At 41.1% G+C, this 11,949-nt stretch overlaps 1 protein-coding gene across 15 annotated transcripts; it reads left to right on the forward strand.

Annotated features, from left to right (window-relative positions):
* The first annotated feature begins 345 nt into the window (after positions 1–345).
* LOC136508600 (uncharacterized) lies at positions 346–5,265 on the forward strand. 15 transcript variants are annotated; one of them, XM_066503319.1, is made up of 7 exons: positions 346–1,381; positions 1,515–1,577; positions 3,547–3,595; positions 3,674–3,776; positions 4,704–4,821; positions 4,901–4,981; positions 5,086–5,265. In XM_066503319.1, exons 1-6 carry the CDS (start codon positions 1,329–1,331, stop codon positions 4,923–4,925), a joined length of 411 nt encoding a protein of 136 aa, XP_066359416.1. In that variant the 5' UTR covers positions 346–1,328; the 3' UTR covers positions 4,926–4,981; positions 5,086–5,265. The 15 variants fall into 15 exon arrangements, 9 of the variants coding, with proteins under 9 accessions (XP_066359416.1, XP_066359413.1, XP_066359414.1 ...); XM_066503316.1 differs by having other exon boundaries at positions 346–1,215; positions 1,308–1,381; positions 4,704–4,981; XM_066503317.1 differs by having other exon boundaries at positions 346–1,060; positions 1,308–1,381; positions 4,704–4,981.
* Positions 5,266–11,949: the final 6,684 nt, after the last annotated feature.

Here is an 11,949-nt window from a genome sequence, read left to right on the forward strand (position 1 = left end):
ATGGCGCCACCGCCTCCCACTACGTGAAAAATGGTTTGTAGCAACGACATAAATTTTTTGTTGGGGCGGCTGGTGATGGAACCGCCCCTACAGTGACATGTTCGAAACCCCAGAGACCAGCCGCCCCTACAAATGAAATAGCAGGGGCGGCTGGTGATACGAGCCGCCCCTACTAATAGTCTGATTTGTAGGGGCGGTTCGTATACCAGCCGCCCCTGCTGTCTCCATTTGTAGGGGCGGCTGAATCACCAGCCGCCCCTAGAAATACCCGCGGTATATATAACAGCCACCTCCGGCCCGAGAAAAAAAATTCCTAACCCTAACTCCCTCTCGGGCATCCGCATCCGCATCCGCCCCTCCCTCTCCCTCCTCTCTCGACGGTGGCTCCCTCTCTCTCTTGTCTCCGCTCTCCTCCCTCCCTCTTCTCTTAGCGGCTCCCGGCTCCGCTCCCAGATCCCGCCGCGCGCGCGAGCGAGCCCCGAGGAGTTACCATGGAGGAGCCCACTCCGAATGGCGCGGAGGATCTCCGACCAGGCCAGCCGGTGCGGAGGATCTCGCGAACGGCGCGCGAAAGCCGAAGGGGCCTCCGCCGGAGGTTGAGGAGGAGGAAGTGGAGGAGTCGAAGAGGGCGCTCGGGTCCGAGGGGTCCCGTCCGTTCACCATGCGGGAGCTCCTCGGCGAGCTCAAGGAGGACGGCGAGATAGCGGCCGGTGGCAGCAGCGCGAGATCTGCGTTCGGCGATGGGAACGGGGTCAGATCCGCTGATGCCGAGGGCTCGTCCTACAGGTTTGTGCGTATTCGCTTCATTTAGATCTCACTTCATGTACTAGGTCACTGTGGCTTGGTTAGGTTTGTGGCATGACCGGATCACGTCGCCTTCTCCACGCTCTCCCTCGCCGCCGCGGGCGCGGTCTACCTCACCACTGACAACCTCGAGGAGACGCTGCAGCGGTCCAGGGACTCCGCGGGCTGCGTCGTGGAGCGGATGCAGCACACGTGGATGGCCGCACGGGTTCTCTGGAAGTCGCTCCTGTCCATGCTCTCGTCTGCCAACCATGAGGTGCGGTCCGGGTTCGAGCTGCGGGTCGCCGCGCTGCTCGCCGACATCTCTGCGGGCGGCGGCGCCGTCCTTGACTGGCTGCTCGAGAGCGTCGTGCGGGGGGCCACGCAGGCCGAGGGTGCCAGGGCGCTCGCGCACCTGGTGGCTGCTCGAATGTTGTTGTGCCTGCCCACTCAAAAGTTTCATTTTGTTCCAGTGGACCTGTAACCTACATGTTCTACTTAGTGAACTGGTTTCTTCCTTGCAGCATTTTCCAGTATGAGGAGTAATGGTGATCAAGCAACTGTTCCTTTGGAAGAAGATGAGTCGGGAACATCTGAGGTTTCCTTCTTTTCTTATCTGCCTTAGTGATTTAGTTTGGAACATTCATGGAATTATGTTGTTGAATGTGGCGCACTGTTTTGCCATGATCTTTATAACTGATTGCATTGTTGTTCATGATGTCACCAATTAGACTGGTACCTGTGGTTGAGGATGAATCCAACAATCCGACTCTACCAGATAAAGATGATTCGTCAGACACTACCGGAAACCGGCGATTTGCCGAGTGCCGAGGCTTTGCCGAGTGTATTTTATCGGGCACTCGGCAAATACCGTGTTTGCCGAGTGCCAAATAAAATACACTCGGCAAACAAAAACACACGGCAAAATACGTCTTTGCCGAGTGTTTTTTTCTGGCACTCGGCAAAGAAGCTTTTTGCCGTGTGCATTTTTTTTTGCCCTCGGCAAATCATTTTTTCGAAGCAATTTTTGAGGCCCTAAATGAATTCAAATGAAAAACTTTTCAACTACAAAGTTGTATAACTTCTCAAGATCTACAAAGTTTATTTTGGTCATTTCTTCATTTGACAAAGCGACAATAACGTTGTTCATAAAATCTACATATCTCATATCTCTCATATTAATTTCATGAAAGTAGAAGATACATATATAAGATTTGTGAACAATGTTACTACCACTACGTCGGATGAACAAATGACCAAAATAAACTTTATAGATCTTGATAAGTTATGAAATTTTGTAGTTGGCAACATTTTGATTTGAAATCATCTGGTCATGCAAAAACGACGTTTGAATTTGAAAATTTTAAAATTTGAATTTTTCAAACGACCTCGGATGAAAAAACTTCCTAAATGAAAATTGTAGATCTCCAAAAGTTATGAAACTATGTAGTTGACAACTTTTTGATTTGAAATCATCTTATCATGCAAAACTATGTTCGAATCTCTCAAATTTAAAATTCAAATTTTTCAAACGACCTCGGATGGAAAAACTTACTAAATGAAAATTGTAGATCTCAAAAAGTTATGAAACTTTGTAGTTGACCACTTTTTGATTTGAATTCATTTAGGGCCTCAAACAAGCAATTTACTCTCAGTTTGCCGAGTGCCTTTTTTCTAGCACTCGGCAAAGCCGTATTTTGCCGAGTGCCTATATTTTGGCACTCGGCAAAGAGGTATTTTGCCGTGTGCATTTTTTTGGCCCTCGGCAAATCAGTTTTTCGAATCAATTTTTGAGGCCCTAAATGAATTCAAATGAAAAACTTTTCAACTACAAAGTTGTATAACTTCTCAAGATCTACAAAGTTTATTTTGGTCATTTCTTCATTTGACAAAGCGACTATGTCGGATGAACAAATGACCAAAATAAACTTTGTAGATCTTGAGAAGTTATGAAATTTTGTAGTTGGCAACATTTTGATTTGAAATCATTTTTCATGCAAAAACGACGTTTGAATTTGAAAATTTTAAAATTTGAATTTTTCAAACGACCTCGGATGAAAAAACTTCCTAAATGAAAATTGTAGATCTCCAAAAGTTATGAAACTATGTAGTTGACAACTTTTTGATTTGAAATCATCTTATCATGCAAAACTACGTTTGAATCTCTCAAATTTAAAATTCAAATTTTTCAAACGACCTCGGATGGAAAAACTTACTAAATGAAAATTGTAGATCTCAAAAAGTTATGAAACTTTGTAGTTGACCACTTTTTGATTTGAATTCATTTAGGGTCTCAAATAAGCAATTTACACTCGGTTTAGTATAATATATTGGGAACTAAAACGGAATCTAGACACAAGTGACAGTGTGGTGTAGTGGTAGAGGAGGTTTGTGCGCAGCGGGAGGTCTTGGGTTCGAATCCCGTCGGCCGCGTAGCCGTGAAATTTACGCGAAAAAAGCCGGAGATGGATGGGCGCTGACCGGTGGGGGCCTCCACCAATTAAAAAAAAAATTTCATTTTTTTTGGGTAAAAATTTCCATTTTTTCCGGCTTTTTTTCGGTTCCAACTTTGCCGAGTGTCGGCACTCGGCAAAGGCTTTGCCGAGTGCCCGACAAAAGACACTCGGCAAAGACGTCTTTGCCGACTCTTTTTTTGCCGAGTGCTCTTTGCCGAGTGCAGCACTCGGCAAAGCCTTTGCCGAGTGCAAATTGGGCTTTGCCGAGTGCCCCTGGCACTCGGCAAATTCACTGAGTCCGGTAGTGAGACAATGTGGTTGAGGATGATGATCATATTTCTAAGTTTGAGAAAGAGGTTATTACATATATGTGATTAAGAAATACGTACTTCCATGTCTTGTTGCCCATTTGCTGACTGGTTTTCCCAGTTTAGGTGGAAGAGACGTTCCAGCGAGCTCTGGGTGGTGGCGTTAATCGAGATAATTTGATACTAGAGATTAATGGCCTAAGGTGCAAGATCGTTCCTCTCTTATCAGGCAAGCACTAAGGAACTGCCTTTGTAGATGGCAGTGGAAGCTTGGATTGAACTGAGTCCAAAATATTACTTGAACAATCATCCTTGTCAGGCCTTAAGTACGTATTTTAAATTGACACATGAAATAATCAGTCTCTTAAATACACTTTCTCCTGTTAGTTAATCTAAATCTCCCTTTATCTTACCAGCAATGTAAGAAGGGGAAAATGAGCTTTTATAGCAGAATGTACTTTATAGTTTATTTAAAACTGAATGTTGGATCACCAATGTATTGCCTGCCTGCGAATTTTCTCTTGTTGTCTAGGAAAATTTAAGCTACATGTTATTGGAAGTAAGTAGGTTTGTTGATTTTATGGCGTCCTGGTTGTCAGTGATTTCTTTTCAGATGACTTTACTATTATTCTGTAATGGTTTGATAGATGCAGTTTTTTCCATCTAGTTTCATCTTTTGCATTATCAATTCTGTGATTATAGCAACCATGTTTGATTGCACTGCCTAACATAATCATTCCCAAAATCCATTTGCACAAACTGCTTTTAAAACTGTTAGCTAGTTTAAACCCTATTGGCTTATTCCTAGCAATCTTTCTTCACAATTTAGACTTGTTTTATTTGGTTGATATCTGGTCTAGAGAATACTTGAGCGGATCTGTTTAATGATTTTCCTGGTGGTCCAAAGTGTGGTCTGCGATGTTGTAAAAAAACGTGTGGTCTCTGCTTGAATATTAATGCAGTTGCACAGTAAAATTAATGGAAGTAAATAATTTGGTTAGGTTTTCATGTTTTTGTCTAAACCTGTCCGGTTTTCTGTCACTTAAATCCTGTTTCCTTTTCCTTTTGGTGGCCAATTTGCATAATTCATTTACAAAATGGAGGTAGTTTTTGGTGTTGCAAAAGGTGACTGATTTCAGAGGTTTCCTGGAAATAGAGCACCAGAGCTACCGACCCTACAACCGTCAGAGGGAGGTCTTGGAGAGGGATCCATCACCTTTGTCCTTTGGGGGAAACCTTTTATGCCATGAAAGCTTCGTCATCCTCTTCTGCTGGTCAGAGCTTATTGTAGTGTCCTTTACTTTATGGCACATGGTGCATTTTTTGGAGTTAATTGTATACTTGTCTTCACAGGTCCTCAACCAATGGAAGTGATTGAGATCTCTTCTGACATGGAACGAAGTATTGCCTCAGGGGCGGGCTCTTGGTCTCCAGGTTAGAGTTTTACATTCTTAATTTCCTTTCCCACTTAGGTGGACTAACTCTTACCATAACGTGGTATTAGAAAATTGTCCAACTCATGTGTACTTCCTTTTCAGGGCAATCTGAAAGTTCTCATATTGCAGGGCCTCGGTCTTAGTGGTCACCATGATGAAGAAAGTTATCTTGTGCTATATAGTTGTGTGAGAGAGAGGCAAGTGGGTCTGATACTTTTGTTTGCTTTAAGATACATTGTGTTGCTGCACTGTGAGCCATCCATCGAGATGGCTCTTTGTTAATTCGGTTGAGAGTGGATAGAATACTTTGGCTTGTTTTAAGATACTTCTGAGCAGTTGTACTGTGGGCATGAAAAATATATGTTCTGGTCGAATTTGAATTGTAAATTTATTTTTTTTTGTGGGAAAATGATTTGTAGGGGCGGTTGGTACTGTAGCCGCCCCTACAAATCGATTTGTAGGGGCGGCTGGTGTTCCTAGACCGCCCCTATAAATTGATTTGTAGGGGCGGCTACAGTACCAACTGTCCCTACAAATCAATTTGTAGGGGCGGTTGGTAACACCAGCCGCCCCTACAAATCGATTTGTAGGGGCGGTCTGGGAACCGCCCCTACAAATACAAGATTTGTAGAGACCCTTGCATAGGGGCGGTTGGACAAACCGCCCCTATAAATGATCTACAGCCGCCCCTAAAAATCCTTTTTGACGTAGTGTCCCACACCGGTGCCAACTGATTCAGCGGCGCCGTGCCTGACCCACAGGCCACAGCCGAGATGAGCGCACAGCTCCCTGCGCTCCCTCTACACGCATGCGCAAGAACGCTGCTGCGTCAAAGCACCGGCCATGCACCACCGGCCGTGAGCCGTGCATGTGTTGCTGTGGTTCAAGTTGCTAGCTAAAGCTTGATGACATCATCTCCAATGTCATGCTCTATTTGTGGCTGTTTTCCTTTACAAAAACAAAGCTAGAAATACAATAGAAATACACAATCATTCTTAGCCGTCCGCGTTGAGATCAATGGCCCAGATTAGAACGTACCCCTTTGCTGTTCTTTTTGCTAAAGAGCCCCTTTGTTTTTGGCAAATTAACCCGCGGTCCAGCGTAATCATATATTACGTTTTCTTCTTTGGAAAGCGTAGTTTCTTCGGTTTAGATTCAAAATACGTTTTCACTTATTTACAAATTTGCCACTGATTTTGTTTTAGCCATAACTTCTCCGTTTTAACTCCGATTTGATCCGTCCAACTTGTGATAGGTTCATAATTTCATAACCTACAAGTTCATACTACTGTTTGATATGTTTTCAACTTTTAAAATTTGAGGTTAGATTTAATCTATTATTTTAATAAAGGAAATCTTGTTTATTTCATATCTTCTGCGTTTTAGCTCCGTTTTGACCCATTCAAGTTGCGTTAGATTCATAGCAATGAGATCTATGCGTTAGTAACAGTGGTTACCATATTACTATTTCTAAAATTTCATGGTTAAAATCATATCATGATTAATAATTATGCAACTAGGTTTTGTAAATAAAATATGATTTGTTTTACTTTAGTTTTATAATTCAAATCTAAATTTGACTTAATTCAATATATATATATATAATTTAATATAGTTAAAATAAATGAAGCCAATAGTTTTCTTTTTCGCGTATAAAGTAAATCTTTTGGTAGTCATATCTTTTCAATAGTAGCTCCGATTAGCGTGCTCTTCGCATCTGTGTGTTCGTAACGAGACGTAGATTCGTTTTACAAATTTTTCATCTTGATTTGATGTTTGGTGTATTGTTCTAATTTAGATCTATTGTTTGCTTTGTGTATGATTGTATGGATGCTTGTGTGGTGCTTTATGATTACGTCCAGTCGGTGAGACATACGTGGTGATAAAAAAGAAGAAGAAGAACGTTGAAGATTAAAGCTTACCGAAGGATCGGTGTTTAAGGCAAGTATAGCATGGGATCTTCCTTGTTGTCCTATTCACCTTAATATCATTTAATTCATACTACATGTGTCTACCTTGACTGCCACTAAGGATTTCCTAGTACTTTGTACCTTGTGCCTTGTCACCTATGGGTTATTGTATTGAGTAGTATGATGCTAGTGCTCAACTACAACCATGATCTTGTAACTTGACTAATGTAATATGCAATAAACATTAAAAGATGCTTTTTACCAACATGGAACAAGGGGGCTAGAGCATTGGGCTATTTTATGGTGCTCTCGATTCCTCTCCCTAAGGACTTATCTGTAAGTGATCATCCGGGACTTACAATACAGCTGTGAGGGCTATATGGCTCTGGCTTTAGCTCAGTATGAGGACCTTTTCTAGCTTGTTAGAGGTTACCTTTATGGCACAAGAGGGGCTCCAGTTTGTATGATCTTGGCCTGCCAAGAGGGTGCACTTTGGTTTCTTGGTATTTTGTTAGTCACTCCTTGGAGGGGGGCTCATGCTTATTGATGGGGAAACCTTAGTGGTCCTAACTTGTTAGATGAACCTTTGAAAGGCTTCATAGTGAATCCCATCGACCTTCCTTGGTAGTGGGTCAAGAGGTTGGCCGCCTCGGGCGAAAGGGTAAATCACGACTCACAGTGAAAATGTACAACCTCTGCAGAGTGTAAAACTAGTATATCAGCCGTGCTCACGGTCACGTGCGGCCTTGGAACCCTTATAGAATAGATGATGAACACAGATGATACTGATGATGAAGATGCTCACTAATGATTACTGTTTATGCTATTCATTATTCATTTTTACCTGATCATATGTTTATGGGCTTGTGATAAACTTGTTGCTACTCAATTGCTAAAATCATGACTCACTAAAAGCTAATCATAGTTAAACCAGTGTTAGCCTTTTGAGCCTCATGAACCCCATGTTATATTTGTTGAGTACGACATGTACTTACGCTTGTTTTATTTTTCAATTATTTAGATAAAAATCCTGGATGGGTGCCAGATTGCTAGAGTTTGGAGGAATTAGGCTTGTGATCACCAGTCAGCTGTCCCTGTGGATTTGGAGTCTTCGCTTGAAGATCGGAGTTGTCTTTCCGCTGTTTGCTATCTAAGGTTATATTCTATATACTAAGTACATTATATATTGAGCATTGTTTATTGATATTACCCTTATTTGTAGCTATATGTGAGATTTGACAACCTGGGCTCACATATGGTGTGTATCTGGTTTTGTTCTTAAAACCAGGTGCTACAATATTTTTTCCTTATTCATTTTTTATTTGTAAAGTATTCCAAACTTATAGTATTATGTACTCATGTAGTCATGTTTTTCTTCTAATTGAGGTGTTAGATTCAAAATATATTATTGGTTTGTTTTTGCTTTGCAAGTAAAATTAGCGCCTATATATTATAAGATTTTAGAGGGGCCATCGCGATGAGTTTGCAAGAGGGCCCTCAAGATCCTAGGACCAGCGATGAAACACGTGCGTGCAAACGCAAGATCTAGTGGATCGATCATATTCTAAACTCATTAAGAGCTCCACAATCATCCACATTCATAAGTCAAGAAACAACAATTATTATAAGTTAGGAAACAACTAATTATGTGATTAAGGAATCATGCATTATTCACCTCTTGGTGGTTCCATGTGGTGAGGGGAAGAAGCAACGCTCCCATCATCAATGTTGGTAGGAGTGACATGGCAAAAACCAATAGGTACAACAGTAGGAGCTGAACCTGTGGCTTCTTTATGCTCACAACTGCTGCGTTGTGGATCTGGCATGCTTGACCACCAGCCTGTAACAAATGAGACGAGGCGATCAAGAAACATTGCCATTGAGATGGTTTATGAAATTCATGAAAGCAGTTGGTGGGGTTTGAACCTAAAAATAGAACAAATCTTCTAGGTTCGAGTGGAGATACACTCCCACATGTGCACAACACACGCAGACACACACACGCGTTCAAATTCAAGATCTAGTGGATCAATCACATTCAAAACTCATTATGAGCTCCAAAACCATCCAGATTCATAAGTCAAGAAACAACAATTATTATAAGTTAAGAAACTACTAATTATGCAAGTAAGGAATGATGCATTATTCACCTCTCGGTGGTTCCATGTGGTGAGGGGAAGAAGCAGCGCTACCATCATCAATGTTGGTAGGAGTCATGTGGCAAAAACCAATAGGTACAACAGTACGAGTTGAACCTGTGGCTTCTTTATGCTCACAACAGTTGTATTGTGATCTGGCATGCTTGACCACTAGCTTGTAACAAATAAGGCGAGGCGATCAAGAAACCTTGCCATTGAGAAAGTTTATGAAACTTTTGAAGAGCAGTTGGTGGGGTTTGAACCTAAAAATAGAACAAATCTTCTAAGATCATGTGGTGATACACAACCACGCATGCACAACGCACGCACACGCGCACGCAAACTCAAGATCTCGAGGATCGATCACATTCTAAACTTAAACCATCCAGATTCATAAGTCAAGAAACAACAATTATTATAAGTTAAGAAACTACTAATTATGTAAGGAATCATGCATTATTCACCTCTTGGTGGTTCCATGTGGTGATAGGAAGAAGCAGCGTCACCATCATCAATGTTCTTAGGAGTTACATGGCAAAAACCAACTGGTACAATAGTAGGAGTTGAACATGTGGCTTCTTTATGCTTACAACAGCTGCATTGTGGATCTGGCATGCTTGACCACCAGCTTGTAACAAATAAGGCAAGGCGATCAACCATTGAGATGGTTTATGAAACTTTTGAAGAGCAGTTGGTGGGGTTTAAACCTGAAAAATGGAACAAATATTCCATGATCTAGTGGTGATACACACCCGCGTGTGCACAACAAACACACACGCGCACGCGCACGCGCCCAAATGCAAGATCTAGTGGATCGATCACATTCTAAGCTCATTAAGAGCTCCACGACCATCCAGATTCATAAGTCAAGAAACAACAATTACCATAAGTTAAGAAACTACTAATTATGCAATTAAGGAATCATGCATTATTCACCGCTTGGTGATTCCATGTGGTGAGGGGAAGAAGGAGCGCCACCATCATCAATGTTGGTAGGAGTGACATGGCAAAAACCAATAGGTACAACATTAGTAGTTGAACCTGTGGCTTCTTTATGCTCACAACAGCTGCGTTGTAGATCTGGCATGCTTGACCACCAGCTTGTAACAAATAAGAGAGGCGATCAAGAAACCTTGCCATTGAGATGGTTTATGAAACTTTTGAAGAGCAATTGGTGGGGTTTGAACCTGAAAAATAGAACAAATCTTCGGGGACCGAGTGGTGATACACACCCACGCGTGCACAACACGCACACACGCGCGCAAACTCAAGATCTAGTGGATCGATCACATTCTAAACTCATTAAGAGCTCCACAACCATCCAGATTCACAAGTCAATGTTAAGAAACAACAATTATTATAAGTTAAGAAACTACAAATTATGCGAGTAAGGAATCATGCATTATTCTCCTCTTGGTGGTTCCATGTGGTGAGGGGAAGAAGCATTGTCACCATCATCAATGTTGGTAGTAGTGACATGGTTAAAACCAACAGGTACAACAATAAGAGTTGAAAATGCGGCTTCTTTATGCTCACAATAGTTGCATTGTGGATCTGGCATGCTTGACCACCAGCTTGTAACAAATAAGACAAGGCGATCAAGAAACCTTGCCATTGAGATGCTTTATGAAACTTTTGAAGAGCGGTTGGTGGGGTTTGAACCAACATGCGTCTGTGATAATGAATAAAAAATAAAAAAAAATATAAATCCTCAATGCCATGCTCTGGAATGGCTATTATTACATACTAGCATGCAAACATGACATGCAAATGATAGTGGATAAAGTTATAGTACCACTGTACTATCTAGTGTACCAAACACTATAGTACTTAACCTAGAACATTTTAGTACAATAGAGATGCATGCAGTTTGTAGAAATCCACATAAGAACTAGGTATACAGAAAATGCATACTCAAACAAATTAATAGATCAAACATAGTCTAGAAAAACCTTATATTTGTAGTCAACAAACACATTGTAGACTAGAATAACCTTATATGCATTTGCAAATTAACTAGCATTCTTCCCTTCTTATCTAGTTCTATGAAGTACCTTAAGATTTTATTTGTTGTCGATCAAAGCATCTTTTTTTGGTGTGAAACAAAAGTAGACTACCTGATGACTTACATAGAAATATCATAAGTGCTAATTCAGAAAAGATAAAGGCCTGTTTGGATCCTATGAATTGGAACTAATATCTACCTTCCAGTGACATGCCATTTTTTCAGTCACTGTAAATTCAGTACAAATTTTGACACAAATAGAGATGTTTAGTCACAACAAATTCAGTGCAAAATTTGACTCATACCTACTTTCATGAGCAAGGAAAAATTCAGAATATTACTAGGCAGCTTGAAAAAATGCTATTCAGTCGAACAAATTTGCAATGGATAGTTCCCTTCAACTATCACTATTTTGTACCTGCCAAAGTCATGGTAATTAGCAATCAACAAGCATCACATCCATACCCATACTTTAACTGAAGCATTTAAGGAAAGACAGTATTAATCAAGTCTTACCCATGGAAAAAGACAGCACTAATCGATTCCAAAATTAACTAAAGCAAGACATTCAATTGCTAATTAGGAAACCTACTTCCTACTTGAACTAATAAGAAGCCAAGACATTTGTAAAAGAACTCTTTGTAAAATACACAAAATTTTTCTGGTACACACAGGTAAATTCACAATAGAACATATTAACAGCATGAATGAGTAGGTGAGCAGATCTACACAAATTAAAATAGTTCCAAATCCTAACTAATCTTACCTAAAGCAAAGAGAGAGGCCACCAAAATCAGGGCAGGGCAAAGCTGACAGCAAAACTGAGATAAGAAGATGAGGCACAGGGTACCTGCATATTAGGGCGAACCTCCCACAGATGAGGGAGAGCGTGACGATGCAGCAGAGCTACTCC

Source organism: Miscanthus floridulus, chromosome 15 (assembly GCF_019320115.1).
Source record: "Miscanthus floridulus cultivar M001 chromosome 15, ASM1932011v1, whole genome shotgun sequence".
NCBI classification, from domain to species: Eukaryota; Viridiplantae; Streptophyta; class Magnoliopsida; order Poales; family Poaceae; genus Miscanthus; species Miscanthus floridulus.